General features: G+C 43.1%; 1 protein-coding gene across 1 annotated transcript in view; it reads right to left on the bottom strand.

Moving 5' to 3' along the window:
* PRKD1 (protein kinase D1) overlaps positions 1-24,783 on the bottom strand; it is a 244,044-nt gene that overhangs the window by 50,449 nt on the left and 168,812 nt on the right. Inside the window, exon 3 of the mRNA XM_075843500.1 lies at positions 7,877-8,008. Within this exon, the coding sequence (XP_075699615.1) occupies positions 7,877-8,008 (132 nt within the window). The remainder of the gene's footprint in view (positions 1-7,876; positions 8,009-24,783) is intronic.

Below are 24,783 nucleotides of genomic sequence, written 5' to 3'. Positions count from 1 at the left end.
GGAAACAATAGCGTAGTCGACTGCGCTTTTTGGGCTAAAAAAAACGGAAAGCTCGCGGAACGGAAAACAAACGGAAGCCATTTTCAATGGAAGCAATACCATTGAAGTCAATGAGAATGCAAACAAAAGCTATAGTTTCCGTTTGACTTTCCCCTTCATGGGTTCCTCTGACGGAAAGTTCTAACGGAACCCATGAACGGAAGGGTGACGCCGATGTGAACACACCCTAAACTATGTATTCATTGTGCTAATTTTAATATTTGATCCAGAAAACTCCATGATGTTTAACTGGTTCTAGAGGAACGCTTGCAATATATAAACTATACTAAAAGAGTCTATAAAATATCTATAATATAGATCCATTTGGATACTTTAAAGCCTAATGACACCATAGTAATTGACATACACAGTTTAATTTGCACTACATTATTTTTGTTGTTGTTATTAAGTAGTATACATTGTTTACTTCCAGTGGATACAATTCTGTCCATGGTCATGTGATGGACACACAGGTGCTTGGATCGTTACAGCTACAATATGTGTACGGGCTTGTCCACACACACAATGGAATTGCTGCTGGAAATTTCTGCCGCAATTCTGTTGAAAAACGCAGACATTCTGCTGTGGCAAAAACAAACCATTTTCTGCGTTTTTTACGGCAGGACATGGTGTGTATTTTGCTGTATTAGCCGATGGTGACATCTCCTCTGAAAAACGCAGCAATTCTGGCCACTTTCCGCAGCATGAAAGGACATGCTGCGGTCCGAAAAATACACACCGCAGGGCAATTTCTGCTCTGAATTTTTACACAACACGTGGATGGTATATGTTAAATCTCATCCACTCTGCTGCTACTGTAATCTGCACCGTTTTTTCCATCCGAAATTCCAGCCACAAAAAACGCGGCAATTCCGCAGCGTGTTGACGAGCCCTATCAGAGCTGTGCCTACTTATGATCCCTGGACCTGTGAGTCCATCTATTTATTCCATTCTTCAGCTGTGCTAGTTGAGGATGCATAGCAACCACGTGGCTCCCTGTCTGGAAGACCACAAGTAGAGCACCGACAGCAAAAGGTATGAAGTAATTACCGGTAGAACTATTTGCTATAATAATAGATATCAGCTCTAGGATAAACAGGCTTGCACAAGATCCTTGCCACACAGGCAATAGGAAGCATAAAACCACAGCAACCAAAGAAGGCTTAGGGCATGTTCTCACGCTTACAAAAAAAAAAAAGTCTGAAAACACGGAGCGGTTTTCAAGGGAAAACAGCTTCTGATTTTCAGCCGCTTTTTAATCAAACTCGCATCTATTTTTTTTTCTTCATCAAAACAATTTTATTAGAGTAGAAAACATAACAGAGCATATAAAACATCTCGCAAAATTGCAAAAGTGTGCACGCAGTGCAACATAATAAATTCAGACTGTATAAAATGTTACAAATACATATGAACATTGGTAGGAGGTAGCCTCCCAGCCACCAAAGCAATGGGAAGAAGATAATAACAGCTAATGGCAATTATCAATACCCAATTTACATCAAAGGTAGTGCAAAATGTAGGGAAACGAGCAATAATGACACGGTTAAGTGCAAATTTCAACCCAAGGTTACATAAACACAAGACAACAAAGGGAAACACAAACGGACAAAAGCACCAGTTTTGGCTATATGATCAGTCAACAGAAAAGGCCATCCAGCCAGAGAGGCAGATCAGCACCACCCCGGAATCCAGACCAGATAGACCAGGTACGAACAAAGATCTCTGATGTACCCCGATCAGCAGACATCAGCTCCTCCATCCTCATAATTCCATTCAGCTCCGTTACCCATTCCTTCAAAGAAGGCACAGTACTAGACTTCCAATGACGTGGGATGACCGTTCTAGCTGCAGTCAGAAAATGCCTAAAGACCCCCTTTTTGAGGTGTGGGAGTGATCCAGGAACCATGGAAAGCAACCCAACAGAAGCCGAGGTACGCACTTCAGTGCCAAAAAGTTTGTTGCCGAGATCAAAAAATTTTCCCCAAAAGGGCCGGAGCTTGGGGCAATCCCACCAAATATGCAACATAGTTCCAGGAGCCTCCCCACACCTCCAACAGTCGGCAGACACATTAGGAAAGATCCTATGTAAAAAGGAAGGACAGCGGTACCATCTGGTAAGTATCTTATAGTTCTTCTCCTGACCAAAACACGAAGTCGGTAATTTATGAGCCAGCAAGAATGAAGTTCCCCATTCCTCCTCAGAGTGCCAAACTCCCATTTCCTCATCCCAAGCTGCAGTGAATGTCAACTGAAAGTAAGAATATCTAGGTTGGAGGACACCATGTAAATGAGACAGTGTGTGAGAAGGAACAGAGATAAGGGACAGATAATGTTCCAGAGGAGTCTTATCCTGTAGCAACACAAGACAATCACCCATGGAAGAGAGATAGGAGCGCAGCTGAAAATAAGACCACCATATTGATAGTCTCCCCGGGCAGGTCTCAGAGACAGCAGTCAGTGACAAGTTTGAACCATCAGGTGTAAGGGTCTGAGCCAGACGTCCACTGCCCCGTCTCTCCCAACAGAGGAATGTATCCACACCCACTGCCGGAGGGAAGGAAGGGTTATCAAAAAGGGGAGTCATAGGACCCGGACGGTGAACAAGGTCCAGAGTACTAATGATCCGCTCCCAAACTACAACAAATTGACGTGTGAGGAGAGGCAAAGACGACGTTGGTCGCTGGGAGGCAGTCAACCATGGCAAGGAGGACAAGGCGAGGGAAGACATTCCCTGCTCAATGCGCACCCATTGCTTACCGGCATCTGATCGGAACCAGTCCACCAAACGCATGAGGATCGCAGCTTGATAACGCTTAAAATCTGGCAAACCCGCGCCCCCCTCCAGTTTCGGTCGGCTAAGGACAGAGAATCGAATGCGCGGCTTAGAGGAAGGACCCCCTTACAAATTTGGCTATGGCCCTATGTAAGGACTGGAAGAAACACGGTGACGGTCTGAAAGATGTATAGGAATTTGAGCAAGATATCCATTTTGACAGCGTTAATACGCCCAAACCATGACATGTGGCTCCCGCCCTGTACGCCGCCAAATCTCTCAAAGTACGTTGTACGATAGGTGTGTAATTCAAGATAAACAGGTCAGACAAATGTGTAGGAATATGTATCCCAAGGTATTTTAAAGACTTAGATTGCCACTTAAACGGGAAAACCCGAGCGAGATGAGCAGCAAGAGGAGCATCCAGAGATATATTCAGCGCCTCCGATTTAGAGTAATTAACTTTAAAATTACTCAAATGCCCAAACCGCTCAAACTCCCCAGTCAAAGATGGCAAAGAAATCATAGGAGTCGTGATGTATACAAAAAGATCATCAGCATAGAGTGCGAGTTTGTGATGCTGTGCCAACACATATGCCATTAATGTTAGGGTTCCTCCGTAGTGCCACGGCCAGGTGTTCCATGACCAAAACATATAGTAGAGGCGAGAGTGGGCACCCCTGTCTCGTGCCATTAGTAATAGACAAAGAGTCAGATAAGAGACCGTTAACTCGAACGCGAGCTGCAGGCCCACGGTACAATGCCATAATCCTGTCCACCATAGTGGTGCCAAGGCCAACCTGTATCAAGACACTACGGCGAAACATCCAGTGCACCCTCTCAAAAGCCTTTTCGGCATCAACCGAGAGGAGACACATCGATATCTGATGTGATTTGGAATATGACGTTAAAAGAAGGGTCTTGTTGGTATTATCCAGAGATTCTCTACCACGTACAAACCCCACCTGATCATCCATGATCAGGCCAGGCAATAACGGAGAGAGGCAAGCAGTTTCGCAAAGTGCTTTACATCAACATTGATCAGCGAGATGGGCCTAAAGTTTGCGCATATCGTAGGATCCTTACCCGGTTTTGGGAGACGGGTAATATGAGCCTTGAGGGACTGAGGCGCAAAGAGACAAGAGGAAGACACTGAATTAAAGACTTTCGTCAAAAAGGGAGCAAGTATATATTTAAATGTCTTATGAAATTTAGTATTAAACCCATCCGGGCCTGGGCTTTTGCCCAAAGGAGAGTCTCCAATTGCACACTCCACTTCGGATTCCAAGAAATCCTCAATTCCCAAAGCCTCCCTGTCCCCCAAGGACGGTAGAGCAGTGTCATGTACATACTGGTTAATTTTGTCCCGCAACGAATCTGCCGGCATATCATGAAAATGTCCATTGAGATTATTACAAGGCAGAGTAATATTGTCTGTAATGCCAACCGGATCATGAACTTCACTGCCAGTGGGAGACATAATTTTAGGAATGTATGATGCCTGTGTATGGGGATGTAAAATCTTCGCCAGAGACCTACCACATTTGTCTGCAAATTCATAAGAATGCTTCCGCATCCGATCCCTGAACCTAGCGTGTGACTGGTCTAGTAGAGAACGCAATGATTCTCTCGCTATGGTAAGGTCCGAGAAAACCTGTGAGGAAGGATCGCGTTTATGACAGGATTCCAAATCCCGTATCTGATCAAGGTGCCGCGCAATAGCTACCCCCTTTTCTCTCTTTAAACGTGCCCCCTGCTGTATCAGGACTCCTCGAACTACACATTTCAGTGCTTCCCACTGGAGTGGCAGAGGTGTAGAGCCGATACACAGACTGCGTCGCGCAATAGATTGTCATTCATTTTCCATGACTGAAAGTTGGGCACGGAATTAGGAAACGTAAGCGACAAAAATACAGGGGCATGATCCGACCACACCATAGGACCCACCGCAGAAGTAGGATGCCAGGTAAGCAAGTGGTGGCTAACCAGAAAGGCATCTAGACGACTGTACATATTGTGCAATGGGGAGAAATAAGTATACTCTCTTGCCTGAGGATGGAGAATCCTCCACATGTCAATCAATTGCATGGAGTGCATCGTGTTCTTCAACGCCACCATGTGTGATTTAGGAACAGCAGACCTGCCCGAGCAGGTATCAAGCCTATAATCAAACGTCAGATTAAAATCACCTCCCACAATTAAAACCCCCTCCGAAAACTCCTCCAATTTCTTCAAAAACAATCGGCACACCCGAGCCTGATCCTGATCCTGATTAGGGAGATACAAATTAGCCAACGTGAAGATCTTATTCTGGATGGACAATTTAAGAAAAACATAACGACCACCCGGGTCGACAAGGACATCTACGGTCTTGTGGGAGAGCGATTTATGAAGACATATACTAGCACCTTTGGACTTGGACTCCGGGTTGGCACTGTGAAACCAAGTAGGATAGTATCGATTAGTAAACTGTGGTGTATGGCCCACCTGTAAAGGAGTCTCTTGTAAGAATAGTATATGTACCCGCTCTTTGTGCATGTTATACAGGATCTGCGAGCGTTTTTCAGGGACGTTAAGTCCTCTAGCATTAAAAGCACAGACTTTCAACTGTGCCATCTCCACTGCACTTAAAATAACCAAGCCAATAATACGAGCTAAGGCACCGAAGAAAAAGACAAGACAAACAGGGAAGGGAAACCACGACAACAAAGACGGACAAACGGGCAAAACCAATCACCCACTCCTTGATCTAATCAAGGAGAAACAAGCAAGTATACACCGGATACAACCAGTGAGTCGCTAAGAGGAGAAGTGTCAGGACAAGGACTAGCCAGCGCCCCGCGCCCCCCAACCCATTGACAAAATAAACATAGCTAAATAAAGATATAAAATAAGGAGGAAAAGAAAAACCAAGGCATTTGGAATTATACCCCAAGATAACTAACCAAGGGTATACAGCATTATCAGGAGCATAAAGAAACCCCAGCAAAGAACTCCCCTGAATACATTCCTTGTCAGCATAAATGTACATACAGGCAAATAATAATAAAAAAGAAATAAGAAAAATATAAAAACATTGACATTTAAGTAAATCTTATAGCTCATTAGCAACAAGCGACCACCAGCAAGTGGCCCGCCTGTGATCCAGAAGTAACCACCTAAAACAAGAAAAAAGAAAGAAACAGGCGGCAGTCTCCTCAGGGTAACATAGCAGGCAACAGCCTCATATTAATGGAGACAAAAAATGAAAATCCAACAGCAAACTGTGGCGGAGACATCGGGAAGGTATCACACCGCATCAGCAGGACGACCACCACGACGCCCCATAGGAGATGCAGGAGATCGACCCCACCCTCCGCGATCGTGGAAGTGGAGGTGGAACAAAAGGCCAATCAGGAAGAGAAACTCTGGGTAAATGGAGAGCAGCGCAAAAAGCAGGAACATCCCCCGGGTCTCTAACGATCAGCAACCCTCCATCCTTGCGAACCTGCAGCTGGAAGGGGTGACCCCACAAGTAAGTAATCTCATGCTCTCTTAGGACATCCAGTAGCGGACGCAGCACACAACGTTTATCCAGAGTCATCCTGGACAGGTCAGACAGCAGCTGGATCTTGACACCATTCAATAGAACTTCGCCTTTATCACGGGTCTTCCTCATAATCTGCTCTTTGATAGAGAAAAAATGGACACGGCACAGAACATCTCTAGGCCTATCAGGATCCGGATTACGAGGGCCAAGAGTCCTGTGAGCTCTATCCTGCTCCAGAGGATCACCAGCAGGACGCTCCAGTAAGGAGTTAAACAGAGACTGTAAAGCGGGTATGAGTTGCCCAGGAGAAACATCCTCCGAAATGGGGCGAAGCCAAATATTATTACGACGATTCCGATTTTCGTGATCTTCAGCTATGTTAAAGAGCATGTGAATCTGCTGAGAGAGTTGCTCCAAACGATCTGCATGGGAAGCCTGTTGCTGTGTAACAGTGGAAATATCCCCCTCCGTACGTTGCACTTGATCGGACAATTGAGAGAGATTAGTGGTGAGAGATTGGATCTCTGACTTATAAGTCGTCTCCAGACGATTTACATAGCGCTCCATGTCCTGTTTAGTGGGTAATGTAGAGAGCTGTAGTCTCAAGGCCTGTAAATCATTCCCCAGGACAGCAGATCCAGCTGTATTCTGATCCATGGGAGACATGGTAGGCAGCGATGCAGGTTCCAGCATATGGGGGGGGGTGAAGATGGGGAGACCAGGACGCCATGACAGACACCACGTGGTAAACGGTCCAGAGCAGGAGGCGCCGGCATCACCTCAGAAGGCTACTGCTCTTCCCTAACCAGCAGGGAAGGAGACTGCCCCGAAGGACCAGGAGCTGAGCAGAGGGTACATTCGGTACCTGATACAGCAGCAGTCGCAGATGACATCCCCCCTGCAAGCGGAGTCCCGGCGCCATCTCGTCTCCCCTCCAGCGGCGCCATCTTGGGAAGTGCTCCAGTAGCAGCATCCGATAGATAACGCTGAATGGAGCCGGCTGAAGACATCTGCCTCGTAAGGTAAGGAGTCCCCGTGGTAGCCTTGGTCTTCCTGACCATCAGGTAGGTATAATTCTGCTTACAGAGGAGCTTATGATCGGGTTAGGGAAGCGCAGGAACGGAGCTCTCAGGCAGCACGTCTGGTCAGCGCCATGTCCAAGCCACGCCCCCAAACTCGCATCTTTCACTGCCGTTTTTGGAGCTGTTTTTCTATAGTCAATGAAAAATGGCTCCAAAAAAAACTGCTCAAGAAGTGACATGCACTTCTTTTTCGCGGCCGTGTGAACATACCCTAATAGCATGCAAGGAAAAAAGTACAGGAACACAAAATACAACATTACAAGACTCAATTATGCTTCAGTTATAGTAATCTTCATAAAAAAGTAATACATTTTAGAAAATATGTAAATAATATACCAGTACATCTATATCCATCATCAACAACAGTTATAAGAGTATCTGATGTTTAACCAGACAAACCAGGCTATTTGCACTTTAATAGGCATGGACATCCTCTTGTTTCCAACTCACCCTCACATTTGAGGCCCTGCCTCACCAAACCCCACAGCATCTCTCCACAGTGGTCACAGAACGCCGGAGCACGGTACGAGTGGACATACAATGTATGAGGACGAATCTGGAAATCTTCAAAGGTTGCAGAGGCTGAAAACACAAAAGGTTCAAACATTAAAGTAGTTTAGGTGACATGCACGCGTTGCATATTTTTCTGCAGAAAAAACGCACCAAAACCGCAGCAACACGCAGGAAACTTGCAGGTAAAAACCGCACAGAATCGCGCATTTTTCAATCTGTTTTTCAGTGGGGTTTGTACGTTTTGATGCGTTTTTCAGCACATTTTCATGCTGCTGATTTTTGTGCGATTTTCCTCAGCACTAGGCATATACAATTCGCAAATGGAAGCGCAAGATAAATGGACATGCTGCGGATTTTAAAATCCGCACCGCCGGTCAATTTACGTGCAGGAAAATACCGCAGCGTGTACGTGAGATTTCCTGGAATTTCATGGTCTATGTTGGTACTGTATTACGCTGCGGTTTTGCCGCACGTAATACGCATCGTGTGCATTGAGCCTTAGACTGACAGCACCATACTGCAATGAAGACACTGCTAAAGCTTTAAATCCAGAACATAGCCTTAAAGAGGACCGTTCACCTCTCCTGACTAGGGATACACGATGCATTGAAACTTCGATACTGTTTCGATGCCGTGCACCCTCAAACTGTTCGATACCGTTATTTCATGTATTTCGGTACTAAGCTGAGCGGCCGCACAGCTTAGCATTGTAACACATGAATGTATGAGAGCGGGGCTGAGGCTGTGTGATACAGTCATTGTCACGCTCCTGAGTCCTGACATGTGTGTCCGCAGTCAGCATGATGTGATGCAGCCGGCGCTGCACAAATGACAGAACATGGTGGGCGCTCTGCAAAATACCCCCACGTTCTTTCTTCAGTGCCTGCGCTCAATAGTGCAGCGTTGCATCACCTCATGCTGACCGCGCACGCACTTGTTGACAGGAGCGGGGCAATGATTTTATTACCCAACCGCAGCCCCGCTCTAACGGTGGAGATGAGAGCGTCCTCTCATCTCTGCCATTATTCCCCTGAATGCTGCGATCACAGCTGACTGCAGCATTCAAGGGGTAAATGAGAAGGGGGGATGCCCCTTGGATCGCATTACAGGGAATCCCTGTGACGCGATTGAGGGACACACCATATATGGGCAGACAGCCCAGGGTTGATTGAAGGACCCCAGGGCTGTCTGACCATATTTCCTGTTGTTAGGGCATACTTGGGTACGTCCTAACAACTGCCTGCATACTATCCGTACACGGGCTAATGTACTGGCATATAGATATATGCCAGTACATTACAGTTTAAAAATAAAAAAGTAAAAAAAAAAGTTATTGTTAAATAAAAAAAATGCACACATTATTTTATAATAAACATTAAAATAAGGTCTCAATATATAAAATATACACATATTCGTATTGGCACGGCCTTACACATTAACCCAATGTTGTCCATTATGACTGAGAAACATGATGGGGTTAATTACTATTAATGTGAGGAACATTCAAAATTCTTCACACCTCGTGCCTCACATCAGAAAATGGAAGAACTTATTTTTCTTTTTATTACGGTTGGCAAAGTATCGTTTTGGTATCGCAATACTACACAAAGTATAATATACTGCTATAGAATTTTTCTCTGATTCCTACGACCAAACCATCACAACACGTTTGCTGCCTCACTCATCATTGTTGCTGATGTTGGTTTACAATCCTACCGCCCAATTCGCCCCTTAGTAAATTCTCTCCACACAAGTCCCTCTCTCCTTCCCTCGCCCATGTACAGCTCCCATGCACTATTCACTTTGCTGAATCACCTTAACCCATCTCAACACAAAGGTCGCTTTCATAAATCACTGAACCATCTGTTGTCTCTTTCCATTCTCCTGCTACTAGCTGCAGGGGACATCTCTCCCAACCCTGGTCCCCTCTTTTCATCTGGCAATCTCAACCACTTTCCTGCCTCACATAGAAACCCTGCAAATCTCCTCAACATTTCTTGTATGTCTTCTCCTGTCTCTTATAACGGAGCTCTCTGGAATTCTCGGTCCGTGGGCAACAAACTCACCTTTATTCATGAATTATTCCTTTCTAACTCTCTCAACCTTCTGGTTCTTACAGAAACATGGCTACACCTGTCTGACACTGCTTCCCCTGCTGCTCTATCTTATGGTGGTCTCCAGTTCTCTCATACCCCCAGACCTGAGAACAGGCAGGGTGGAGGAGTAGGTATACTTCTTTCCCCACACTGCACTTTCCGGGTCATTCCCCCGGTCCCCTCACTCACATTTCCCTCCTTTGAAGTCCACACCCTCACTCTTTCACCCTTTTTCCCTCAGAGTGGCAGCTGTATCGCCCACCGGTCTCATCCCGCCAATTCCTGGATCATTTTGCTGCCTGGCTTCCACAATTTCTATCCTCTGAAACACCATCTCTCATCATGGGTGACTTCAACATCCCCATTGATAACCCAATCTCCCCATCTGCAATCCGGTTTCTATCTTTAACCTCGTCCCTAGGTCTGTCACAACTTACTAACTCTCCTACACATGAAGACGGGCATTCACTTGACATGGTCTTCTTCCGGCTCTGCTCAGTTTGACTTTTTAATTCTCCTCTCTCGCTCTCTGACCACAACCTTCTCTCCTTTACTATCAAATATTCTCTGCCTCCTCAAGTCATGCCTACGTATCAGACAAACAGAAATCTACATGCCATTAACACTCAGCAACTCAGAGTCTACAGTCCTCATTGTCCCCTATTTCTTCCCTCTGCTGTCTGAATCTGGCTGCCAAACATTACAATAAGGGTATGTTCACACGCAGAGTCAAAAACGTCTCAAACTACGGAGCGGTTTTCAAGGGAAAACAGCCCCTGCTTTTCAGACGTTTTTTGAGCAACTCGCCTTTTTTCGAGCGGTTTTCAAGAGCCTATGAGAAAACGGTATGTCCGTATTTATTTTTTTTTTTTTTACGGCGTTCACTGTGTGGAATAACAATATTTTTAGAGTTTTTTTCAATAATAAATGACTTGATAAGGTAAAAAGGGCGATTGTGTTTTATGTTATTACTTGAAACATTTATTGTATTTTTTACAACTTTTATTTTTACTTTTTTACCCTTCTCTTTAGTCCCACTAGGGGACTTAAAGCTCCAACCTACATAGTGCAATGTATTAGAACCGTCAGTTGTTCACTGACAGTAAGCCGATCAGGCTCCGCCTCTGGACAGGGCCTAATCGGCTTCCGTAATGGCAGATAGGAAGCCAATGTTAGGCCTCCTGCTGCCATAGTAGCAGTCGCCAGCCTTGCCATCGCATGGCAGGCTGTCGATTTGATACAAACCACTTTGATACAGCGATCGCATTGGATCGCTGCATTGAAGGGGATAATGGCAGGAATCGGATCTAACTCGGGTTCCTGCCTCTACAGTGGGATGTCCGCTGTAACATACAGCGGACACCCACTGCTGATGACGCGGCTCAGCAGCTGAGCCGGCGCCATCTTGCTGATGGTACCGAAAACCTTTTGGGCCCCGCCGACGAGCGGGGCATAGGAGGCTTCCGTTGCTGGCAGACCAGGAGGTAAGTATTAGGAATCCGATCGCCTTTGCAGCCACCGGCAACCCAGCGATCATGTTGCTGGGGTGCTGGTGGCTATAAACTCCTCACATGCTGCGATCTCTATTGAACGCAGCATGTGAGGGGTTAATCGGCCGGATCGGAGGCTAGCTCCGGTCCTGGTCGATACCTCAGGGTGCCAGCTGTAACATACAGCTGTCACCCGACGGTGATGTCGCTGGCTCAGTTCCTGAGCCAGCTTAATCTCCTTCATGTACAGTTACGTGGAATTGCGTTAAAACACCAGTTCCCATTACGTAACTGTATGTGAAATTGCGGGAAGGGGTTAAGTAATTAAAGAGCCTCTGTCACCAGATTATAAGTGCCCTATCTCCTACATAATTTGATCGGCGCTGTAATGTAGATAACAGTGGTTTTTATTTTGAAAAGCAATCATTTTTGAGCAAGTTATGAACAATTTTAGATTTATGCTAATTAGTTTTTTAATGATCAACTGGGCAGTGTCATAGACTTCTCATACACTTCTCATTGTTCCAGCCCAGCTTCTTTCACTGCACAATCACACTGTGCTGTGGACCATATTGGACCAATGGCCATTTTTTACTGGATGTTTGACCAATATAAACATCTTGATTGAAATTTGGGAGACGTGTGCTGCTGTTCAACCATGCTTTTACTGAGGATATCCACAGGATACGTCAAACGTCAGATAGATGCGAGTCCCACCTCTGGGACCCGCACCTATCTCTAGAATGGGGGCCCTCTAAACCCCGTTCTACAGCTCTGTGTTGTGGCTGAAGCGTGTGATTTACGACCATGAATTACTGAGCTACGCCGTTTGCTTAACTCCAATAGTAGTGAATGGCAGTTACGGAAGCAGTTTAGCATGCGAGCTACGCTGTTTCCGTAACTACCATTGAGGTCTATGGGACTTACAGAAACAGCGTAGCTCATCGAGCTACACTGTTTCCTTAATTCATGGTCAGAAATCACACGCTTCAGCCACAACACAGCAGAACGGGGTTTCGGGGGCCCACATCTATCTGACATTTAGGGCATATTCTGTGGATATGAAGCAAAGTAAAAAGATTTTGAAGCAGCACAAGTCCCGAGTCTGGTGCGGTGCACGCTGTCAAGCCAGGCAAACCCACTCCGGCATAATGCAAATTCCACTCACTATGGGTCGAAAACTTGCCTGTTTGCCGTGGATGTTTTGACAATAAAACCACTTTGAAGATCTGGAGACGTGTGCTGTTCTACTACTTTTCTTGGAATATCCTGTGGACATGTCATCAATGTGTCTGATGAGAAAACCCCTTTAACAAACAGGGACATGTTTAAGATGCGGATAGAGAGTGGGAATGCTATTCCAGCCCTGTCACACAGGAAAGAAAATAACATGAACATATTTCCTTGTCTGCAAATTCACGTTTCCCATTTCAGTGACAATATCTATAAGTGGAAAGTGGGTCGTCCTCCTCAGTAAATAGAGTTTAATCTACATGTGGATGAAGAGGTGAGCGTAGTACCAGCCAACGGCTCATCCCTGTCCACGCCTTTGTGGAAGCCGCATGTATGTCTGAGAGGGGGGGGGGACACAAACTGAGTGCATGACTCCCACCAACACCTAGAAAATCCAGAATCCTATTCACTTTTCACATCAGTGTTTTCCCCAAAAGTATTTGTTCTTGAAACCAGATAGTGTGCAGAAAACAATTATTGATGTCTATCCCCTCAGTGGAAGCAGCGAAATAAAGGCTTCCCATGTGGCAAAAAACTGTTCGGCCTGGAGTTCTTTGTGGAGGGATGCCTCCATCCAGTCCATTTTGAACAAGTACGAAAGTTTGTCAAGAAACAATTTAAAGGGTGGAGCCTGAGCATGCAGCCATGTTTGTAGGATGGCTTTCCCTCCTGCCACATAGTGTAGTAGTTTATATGCCCCGTGGGAACATCTATGGAAGTCTGGGTCCACCAAAAACCACCCATAATACCATGTTACGGGTCATTTGTTAGGTGCTGAGATGTGTAGGAGTGAATACGGAGACCAAAAGATCTACATTTTAGGGCAGGCCCAGAGGCAATGACAAACATTGGCCTCAGCAGCTTGGCATTTCAAACATTGAGAGGGAGAATATAAGCCTATTCTGTGGCCCACAAGCGGAGTTAAATAAGATCCGTGTGCTATTTTGAGTAATTTCTAAAAAGTGGTCTGAAGGAAGCAATTTATGTGCTTGTTCTAAAGCCTTCAATATAATATGTAAGCGACTGGGCATCAATCTGCCAATTCTTGAACGGTGTATGGGTTATAGCCTAATCCAAGGGTTGATGAAGCAACAGATAGTTTCTCGTTATTTGACCTTTTGGTATGTTTTGTCTAGAGAAGCATTGCACTAGATACGGGTTCCATTCTCGTTCCAGTAGTCGTGTGAGATCAGTTGTGATATAGCTTTTGGCTTGTAAATAGTGGAAGGGGACAATTGGGATGTTGGGGAATATTGAACGTAATTCAGTCAGATTAAGCACCGTTTTCTGTAATTTGTGAACAAAGTGTTTCAAGGAGGTTAGTCCCGTTGCATGCAATCTACGAAAGATGCCATGAGGCATTCCATCCAGGAATTCGGGTTTATACACTAGCGTTCAAAAGTTTAGGGTCACTAAGAAATGTCCTTATTTTTGAAAGAAAAGCAGTTTTTTTCAATGAAGATAACATTAAATTAAACAGAAATACACTCTATACATTGTTAATGTGCTAAATGACTATTCTAGCTGCAAACGTCTGGTTTTTAATGCAATATCTACATAGGTGTATAGAGGCCCATTTCCAGCAACCATCACTCCAGTGTTCTAATGGTACATTGTGTTTGCTAACTGTGTTAGAAGGCTAATGGATGATTAGAAAACACTTGAAAACCCTTGTGCAATTATGTTAGCACCGCTGTAAACAGTTTTGCTGTTTAGAGGAGCTATAAAACGGACCTTCCTTTGTGCTAGTTGAGAATCTGGAGCATTACATTTGTGGGTTTGATTAAACTCTCAAAATGGCTAGAAAAAGAGAGCTTTTATGTGAAACTCGACAGTCTATTCTTGTTCTTAGAAATGAAGGCTATTCCATGCGAGAAATTGCCAAGAAACTGAAGATTTCCTACAACGGTGTGTACTACTCCCTTCAGAGGACAGCACAAACAGGCTCTAACCAGAGTAGAAAGAGAAGTGGGAGGCCTCGCTGCACAACTGAGCAACAAGACAAGTACATTAGAGTCTCTAGTTTGAGAAATAGACGCCTCACAGGTCCTCAACTGGCAGCTTCATTAAATAGTACCCGCAAAACGCCAGTGTCAATGTCTACAGTGAAGAGGCGACTCCGGGATGCTGGCCTTCAGGGCAGAGTAGCAAAGAAAAAGCCATATCTGAGACTGGCTAATAAAAGGAAAAGATTAATATGGGCAAAAGCACACAGACATTGGACAGAGGAAGATTGGAAAAAAGTGTTATGGACAGACGAATCAAAGTTTGAGGTGTTTGGATCACACAGAACATTTCTGAGACGCAGAACCACGGAAGAGTGCCTGATGCCATCTGTCAAGCATGGTGGAGGTAATGTGATGGCCTGGTGTTGCTTTGGTGCTGGTAAAGTTGGAGATTTATACAAGGTAAAAGGGATTTTGAATAAGGAAGGCTATCACTCCATTGTGCAACGCCATGCCATACCCTGTGGACAGCGCTTGATTGGAGCCAATTTCATCCTACAACAGGACAATGACCTAAAGCACACCTCCAAATTATGCAAGAACTATTTAGGGAAGAAGCAGGCAGCTGGTAATGGAGTGGCCAGCGCAGTCACCAGATCTCAACCCCATAACGAGCTGTTGTGGGAGAAGCTTGACCGTATGGTACGCAAGAAGTGCCCATCAAGCCAATCCAACTTGTGGGAGGGCCTTTTGGAAGCATGGGGTGAAATTTCTCCCGACTACCTCAGCAGAATGCCAAAGGTCTGCAATGCTGTAATTGCTGCAAATGGAGCATTCTTTGACGAAAGCAAAGTTTGAAGGAGAAAATTATTATTTCAAATAAAAATCGTTATTTCTAACCTTGTCAATGTCTTGACTGTATTTTCTAGTCATTTTGCAACTCATTTGATAAATATAAGTGTGAGTTTTCATGGAAAACACAAAATTGTCTGGGTGACCCCAAACTTTTGAACGGTAGTGTATATCAATGGCAGGTGGAAAGACAACAAAGGTGAGAGTTGAAATTGGCTTTTGATCTTTTGCTATGCCCACCAGGTGTTAAAAAGTGGGTATTTCTTGTTTCCAGATAGTTGATCATAAGGAAGGTGTAGGAGAGCTACTAGTGCATGACCTGTGAAGAGTCTGGAGTCATAATGAGTGGATGTGTAACATGAAGATCCGTGAAGCCAGCCAGTAACAAATCGAAGCAGTGCCTCCTGATTATAATGTTTGAGATTAGGGAAGTTAAAGAGGCTCTGTCACAAGATTTTCAAACCCCTATCTCCTATTGCAGCAGATCGGCGCTGCAATGTAGATAACAGTAAAGTTTTTTGTTTTTTTTCAAAAACGAGCATTTTTTGCCAAGTTATGAGCATTTTTATATATATGCAAATGAGCCTTTCTTATGTACAACTGGGCGTGCTTAAAGTTATGTCCAACTGGGCGTGTATTGTGTTCATTACATCTGTCCGTTTTTACTTGTTTTACTAGCTGGGCGTTGTGAATAGAAGTGTATGATGCTGACGAATCAGCATCATCCACTTCTCTTTGTTACCACCCAGCTTCTGGCAGTTCACAGACACACAGCGTGTCCTCGCTCATCCGACGCGATGAGGTTCCTGTGGGAGGAAGTGAGTGACGTCACAGCGTGATCTCGCGAGGACACGCTGTGTGTCTGTGCACTGCCAGAAGCTGGGTGGTAACGAAGAGAAGTGGATGATGCGGATTCGTCAGCATCATACACTCCCATTCACAACGCCCAGCTAGTAAAACAAGTAAAAACGCCCAGATGTACACACACAATACACGCCCAGGTGGACATAAGAAAGGCTCATTTGCATAAATATAAAAATGGTCATAACTTGGCCAAAAATGCTCGTTTTTGAAAAAAAACAAAACTTTACTTTAACTACATTGCAGCGCCGATCACATGCAATAGGAGATAGGGGTTTGAAAATCTGGTGACAGAGCCTCTTTAAGGCCCACATTGGCTTGTGGCTGTCTAAAATATGATCAGCTATATGAGATCTTTCCTCCCTATACAAACGTCTATAAAGAAAATTAATCCATTTTTCATCTGCTGGCGTTAAATAAATTGGGAGCGTACGTAGAATGTAGAGTCGTCGGGGAAATTCTGTCATCTTAATCAGATTCGCCCTCCCCAAATAGGAGAGTGTAAAGTGTTTCCATGTAGTCAATCTTTTCCCTAGCTTCTATATATAGTGGGATATATGGGCTGTCTATATAGTTTAGTCAGGTGTTTGGAAATCTGTATGCCAAAGTATTTGAGTGCAGAGGATTTCGACCGAAACAGAAAGGCAAAGGACCATAATGATATGGAAGAGTCCTTTAACAATAGAGTTTCAGTTTCGTCAAAACTTAACACATAACCCGACAACCGTTCTATCCTTTCCAGGTCTCTGAGGAGTGCTATTAACACATGTTTGGGTTCTGAAACCACTAACAAAATATCATCTGCGAATGCAGCCACCTTTACATCTCCAAATCATGTGCCTTAATTCCACCAAAAAACGGGGTCTGTGTAAAATGGCGCAACAGAAAGATTAAAGTGTAAAGGAGAGAGGGGGCAGCCCTGTCTAAAAATATCTATAAGTGGGAGGTTAGCCCATTGACTGCCACACTTCGCAGCATCAAAATCGAAGAAACTTGATAACTTTGGAGAAAACCGGGTCAAATTGTCTTTTTGACAGGAACGCCGCATCCAGAAAAGGCCAGGCCACTGTGTCAAAAGCCTTTTCAGCGGCAAGGCTCATTAGCATGACGACCGATTGAGTCGGGTCCTGTGTCAAAACTGTAGCAGCTATTGCCAGTCTAATGTTTTTTTTTATACTAGTCTGACCCTGTGTAAACCCGGTTTGAGCCTCACAAAGGATACTAGGGAGTAGACATTGGAGTCTGTTCGCTAAAATTCTAGCCAAGAGCTTATAGTCATGGTTTATCAGCAAAATCGGGCGATAAGGTTGAGGTAAGGATGGGTCCTTAACTGGTTTCGGGATAAGCACTGTGCAAGATTCCGTGAAGCGGTCAATGAGCTCAGTATGTATAAAGGCAGCATTATACAGATTCATTAGGAGGGGTATAAGTTGTGATGCCAAGCTTTTATAGTACTCCACTGAAAATCCGTCCGGACCCGGAGTTTTTCCATTAGAGGCCTAAGAGATCATCAGTCTCACTTCCTCCTCTTGAATGTCCAAATTCAACAGAAGTGATGTTAGTGCTGGGATTGAATAGGGAGAGAATGGTTTAAAAATATGACTTTGTTTAGTAAGTGTAGATAGCAGTTTACCTGTTTTATTGCCCCATCTATAAAATGTATTGTCTGTACACCTCACCTGCCAATGAGACTCATCATGGATGAAAGCATCCAAGAGATGCTTAGTGTTAGGTGGCTTTATGAGGTGGAATCATCGGCATAAGCCCTCTGGGCCAGTAATAGAGATTTATGTAAGGTATCAAAGCAATCTTTACGGATTTTCCGCCTAGGGGACAGATAACTGATGACATGTCCGCGCATTACAGCCGTTGATGCAGCCCACAGCAGAGGGATATAATCCGACAGAGACATGTTGTCAGCCAAGTAATTACCCCAATGTATTCGCAGATATTGTCGGAAATCGGTGGAATCGGTTAAGTAGGCAGGAAATTTCCAGAGACTAGATTCCTAGTTGGGGAGGAGAAGGTCAAAGATAGGATAATCGGGGCATGATCAGAAATGGTAATCGGACAAATTCTAGGGGGGAGGTGTGTCAGACAAAGAGGTGGAGAAAAGGAAGTAGTCAATTTGTGAAAATGTTTCGTGTACACTTGAGTGACAAGTATATTTTTATTAGAAATTAATTAACTTTTGCAGGGCTGATCCTTTTTTGCTTTTCCATTTTAGTTTTTCACTCCCCGCCTTCCAAACGTCATACATTTTTTATTTTTCCATCAATAGAGCGGTGTGAGGGCTCATTTTTTGCGGGAAGAGTTGTAGTTTCTATTGACACCATTTAAAGTGCCATATAATATACTGTGAAACTGAAAATAAAATTATTTGCGGGGTGAAATTGAAAAAAACGGATTCCTCCATTGTTTTTTTGGGTTTCGTTTTTACCGCTTTCACCGTGCGGTAAAAACGACAACGTAACGTTATTTTGCAGGTCAATACAATTACGGTGGTGCCAAATGTATATAGTTTTTTTTTTATATTTTACTACTTTTACAAAGAAAAAGCTATTTCTTATAAAGAAAAAAAACACATTCTGAGCGCCATAACTTTTTTATTTTTTGATCGATTGAGCGGTGCGAGGGCTTATTTTTTGCGGGATGAGCTGTAGTTTTTATTGGTACATACAACTTTTTGATCACCTTTTATTTAGAAAAAGGTGACCAAAAAACAGATTTTGGCGGTTTAAATTCTTTGTTTCTTACGGACTTCATAATGAGCTATAAAAGACAGTTCTACTTTATTCTGCGGGTCGGTACGATTACGGCGATACCATGCGTATATAGGTTTTTTTTTATGTTTTGCAGCATTTGCACAATAAAATCACTTGTTTATAAAATAATTAATTTCCTGTGTCACCATATTCTGAGAGCCATAACTTTTTTATTTTTCAGTCAAAAAAGCTGTGTAAGAGCTTGTTTTTTTGCGGGACGGGTTGTAGTTTTTATTGGTACTATTTTGGGGCACAGGCAACTTCTTGATCACTTTTTATTCTATATTTTGGGAGGGGTGGTGACCAAAAAAATAGTGATTCTGGCATTGTTTTTCGTTTATTTTCTTTGCGGTGTTCACCATGCGGGAAAAATAATATTATAGTTTTGGTCGTTTGAACGCGGTGATACCAGATATATGTACTGTTTAACGGTTTCATTTTTTCCCTATAATAAAATACTTATTATAGGAAAAAAAAAAAATTACATTTTTACACTATTGTTAAACATTGAAACTTTTTCTTTTACTTTTTACACTTTTTTTTTTTTTTTTTTTACCTACAGCTCTGATCGCTGCTAGAATACATTACACTACCTAGTAGTGTAATGTATTCCAACTGTCAGTGTGATGTCACAGTCACTCGGACAGTGAGGGTACGTGCACACACAAAATAAAAAACTTCTAAAAATACAGAGCGGTTTTCAAGGGAAAAAAAGCTCCTGATTTTCAGCTGTTTTTTAATCAGAGTCGCGTTTTTCGCTGCGTTTTTAATAGACTTTTTGGAGCTGTTTTTCTATGGATTCAACGAAAAACGGCTCCAAAAATGGCTCAAGAAGTGACATGCACTTTTTCGCTAGAGTTTTTTTTACGTAAAAAAAAAACGGCCCGTCGGAACAGAACGATGTTTTTCCCAATTTAAATCAATGGACAGATGTTTGGAGGCGTTCTGCTCCTGTTTTTTTGTCCGTTTACGGCCCGAAAAAGGGCAAAAATAGGCCGTGTGTACATACCCCAAGTCTACGAGGCTGATCCTCATAGGCTTCCATACATGGCAGACCTGGAGGCCGTTGTCTGGCCTCTGGATGCCATCACATTTGCATGGGAGCTGCCGATGTGCTACAAACACCCTAAATGCGGCGATCGCAATCGATCGCCACATTTAAGGTATTAATTGCCAAGATCAGTGGCGATGAGCCGGTGATCGGCAACAGTAGATTTTCAGCTGTCGTGGACAGCTGACGTCCCGCTTCCCGATGCACACGTCACCGACAGTGTGCATCGGGAATGACACAGTGACTTCCTGTCACTGACAAGAAGCCTATCAGGAGGCTGATCCTGATTGGCTTCCGTACATGGCAGACACGGAGGCCATTGTTTGGCCTTGGGTCGCCATGCTAGCCATCGGCAAACCTCGCGATTTTATTGTGATGTCTGCCGATGTGCTAGAAACCGCTAAAATGAGGTGATTGCAATAGATCGCAGCATTTAAGGGGTTAATTGCCTAAATCAGCGCTGATCGGCAAGAGTGGAGTGTCAGCTGTCGGGGACAGCTGACCTCCCGGTTCCCGGTGCACAATGATGCCGACAGTGTGTACCAGGACCCGCGCAATAATTGTACGTCCTCGTGCGCTAAGACACTGGCCACCCGGACGTACAGTTGCGTTCTGGTGCGTCTACTGGTTAAACAAGCGATCGTTGGGTCGCTTGCATGATATAGTGTGATACTAATGTATAGCAGTATATCGTTATACTGACACTCTCCCATGAAGCCATGCCGGAGGCTATTGACTGCGGCATTTAAGGGATTAAATGAACGGTATCCGGCTCGTTATACAGAAGTGTCAGCTGTAGGATACAACTGACACGCTCGTTCCATGGAGCGGACTCAGTCCGTGAGCCCGCTCCACACTACCCCTCCCACCCGATGTGCACCATATTTATACGGCGGATGTCGGGAAGGGGTAATCAAAAATCATTTGTATTTGCATCGCCGCATTCCAAGTGCCATAACGTTGTATTTTTCTATCAATGTAGCCATATGTGGGCTTGTTTTTTTTTTGCAAGATGAGGTGTAGTTTTCAATGGTACTATTTTGGGGTACATGGTATTTTATGATTAACTTATATATTTTTTTGTGGGGGTGGAAACAATTTTGCTGAGTTTTTTTTGTGTGGATTTTTTTTGTACGACATTCACCATGAGGTTTAAATAATGTGTTAACTTTATTGCTGGGGTTGTTAAGATCGCAGCAATACCGTATACGTGTACTTTCTATTTATTGTTTTACACGTACAAAATATAACCATTTTTTATGGGAAATTTATCTTTCATTTTTACAGTACATATATATATATATATATATATATTTTTTTTTTTTTTTTAAATCAATCCTCTGATCGCTGATATAATGGTTTGGTATACTCCGCATACTAAAGAATTACGGTCGGTTAGTGTAAAACAGTCTATTAGACCATGCACCTGACAAAAAGCCATGGCAGGCCTGAGGGTCTTTGTTAAGCCCCCAGCTGCCATGGCAACCCATCAGTTGCTGTTGATTCCGGCCGTTACAACGGAAGCCCATCGGTTCGTTACAGCTGAGTTCCCTCATGCCATCACCATCTTCTACATGCACTTCACAATGCGGGAAGGGGGACCGTCCCGTGATGTGCATGTACATAATGCTAAAAGGGGTTAAATGAGAAAAACCTACTACCATAGTGCTTACACTAGACTATTGATTGACCGGTAGTAATTAGAAATGACACTACAATTTGGGCAGAACGAAGGCAGCGTTTACACTAGACCGTAGGTAGGGAACCAGCTGTTTGAATTCTACTGGTAGACCTTTTATAGGTCCAGAGTAGATGACTAATGACTTTGTATAACAATGAGGTCACTTCAGTCCAAGTTTTGGACTAAAGCAGATGTATTTGCTATTCCCACAGCCCGCAGGAAAACTTTTGTTGACATTCTCTTCCCTACTCTACTTTAACAAATAAGGCTCTATTCACACTAAACATACCTGTAGGTCCTATTTACCGGATATATGCCAAAAGAGTGTCCTAAAGAGTGTCAATACAAGTCACTTTTTTATGGAATAGCACAGTCAAATACGCTATTCCATACAAAGAAATCTAGTAAAAATAATAATAATAGTATACCGCACGGTATATGTTTTTTACAATGGTAGCCTATGGCAGACGTATGTCAATGGATACCTATGAAGTGGCATTCCTCAGAGGTGTGATCAGAATTGAGCAAAGAAGATCAAGCAGGAGCCGCTGTACAACGAGCCAACAGCCCTCTGACAAATTTGGCTGAGAATGGTTTCTGCAGCTTCTATCTACTGTGATACATAGAAGCTGCAGAAGCAAAACAGCGAAAATCTATTCATAAAAGCAAAATGACCAAAGTCATGGATCTTAAGAATCTACTGTATTGTTACAGTATAGACATCTGCCTCACCAAGGTTGCCTACTACGGCACTAGACTGAGGACTCAGCCTCTGATTTTATTTTGATTTGTATTTTTTTATGCGTTTTGCGTGCCTAAATATGCCTCAAAAAGCGCTTTGATTAGGCTTCAATGGGAAACCATGTCGTTGGTGCATGCAGCGCTTTTTTTATACGTGTAAAATTAATTTACGCATCATTTTAGGTGTCGTTTATTCCATGAAATTCAGTGGGAGGCAAAAAGCACATGAAAAAGGTCTCTGAAACGCACTTCCCACCAAAAAATTTAATAAAATGTGCTCAAAATGTCGTATATGTACCCCAAACTAGATCGTCCACAAAAAACAAGCCGCCACAACGCTTCATTGACAAACAAATATGGCGACAATTTAAAAAAAATATATATATATATTTCTTTGTAAACATAGTACATCATAAAAAAAATATACATACATTTTGTATGGTCTTAATCATATTGACCCACAAAGCTAGCACGTGGTTTTTACCGCACAGTCAACACTGTCAAAATGAAATCCAAAAAAGAATGGAGAAATCGCTGGTTTTTTTTTCCTATTCCACCCCACATAATATTTTTCTTCTGTTTCCCAGTACATTATATGGTACTATAAAAACTTCAACTCTTCCTCCAAAAAACACGCCTTATATACCGTAGCTATGTCAACAGAAAAATAAAACTTATAGCTCTTGGAATGTGACAATTAAAAAAACTAAAATGAAATTACAAAATTTGGCTGCATCTCCAAGGAAACTAAAGTTAAATACAGACTTTCCCTTTAACCCCTTCAGGACTGAGCCTGTTTTGGCCTTTTTTTCAAATCGGACAGGTGTCACTTTATGTGGTAATAACTTGGGAAAGCTTTTACCTATCCAAGCGATTCAGAGATTGTTTTCTTGTGACATATTGTACTTTATGTTAGTTGAAAAATTTAAATCAATAAACTTCGTATTTGCTTGTGAAAAACACCAAACTTTAGAGAAAATTTGCAAAAATTCAAATTTTTCTAAATTTTAACTTATCTGCTTGTAAAACAGATAGTAACACCACACAAAATAGTTTCTAATGAACATTTCCCATATGTTTAGATTATGTTGGCATCGTTTTCTAAACATCCTTTTTTTTTCTAGGACGTTACAAGGCTTACAAGTTTAGCAGAAATGTCTCAAATTTTCAAGAAAATGTACAAAACCTATTTTTATAGGTACCAGTTCACTTCTGAAGTGGCTTTGAGGGCCTTATATATTAGAAACCCCCATAAGTCACCCAATTTTAAAAACTGCACCCCTCTAAGTATTCAATACAGCATTTAGATAGTTTCTTAACCCTTTAGGTGTTTCACAGGAATTAAAGCAAAGTAGAGGGGAAATTTACAAATTTCTTTTTTTTTGTCAGAAAATCCAATTTAATCCATTTTTTTTTTCTGTAACACAACAGATTTTAGCAGAGAAACGCAACTCAATATTTTTAGAAATATCCCACATGTGGCTCTAGTGTGCTAATGGACTGAAGCACAGGCCTCAGAGACAAAAGAGCACCTACAGGATTTTGGGGCCTCCTTTTTATTAGAATATTATTTAGGCACCAGGTCTTGTGGGTCCAAAATAGTGGAAACAACCCCAAAAAGACACCATTTGGCAAACTACACCCTCAAGGAATTTATCAAGGGGTAAAGTAAACATTTTAACCCCACAGGTTTTTTGATGAATTTAGTGGAATTTGTCCGTAAGGGGGAAAATCTAAATTTTTCCCAATAAAATTTAAAAATTATAAATTTTTACAAGGAATAAAGAAAAAAAAAAAGCACCACAAGTTTTGTAAAGCAATTTCTTCTGATTACGGCAATACCCCAATATGTTATAACTGCTGTTTGGACACACGGCAGGGCTCAGAAGGGACGGAGCGCTATTTGACTTATGGAGCTCAAGTTTGCTGGATTGGTTTTCCGGTGTCATGTCGCATTTGCAAAGCCCCTGCGGGACCAAATCAGTGGACACCCCCCAGAAGTGACCCCATTTGGGAAAATACAGCCCTAAAAAGAATTTATCTAGGGGTATAGCGAGCATTTTGATCCCTTGGGCTTTTTGCTGAATTTACCGTAAAAACTTCTATTGTTTTTCTTTTTTTTTTTTAC

This window comes from Rhinoderma darwinii, chromosome 12 (assembly GCF_050947455.1).
Source record: "Rhinoderma darwinii isolate aRhiDar2 chromosome 12, aRhiDar2.hap1, whole genome shotgun sequence".
NCBI classification, from domain to species: Eukaryota; Metazoa; Chordata; class Amphibia; order Anura; family Rhinodermatidae; genus Rhinoderma; species Rhinoderma darwinii.
Note: the sequence above shows the minus strand (reverse complement) of the source record. Positions and strands in the feature narration are given on the sequence as shown.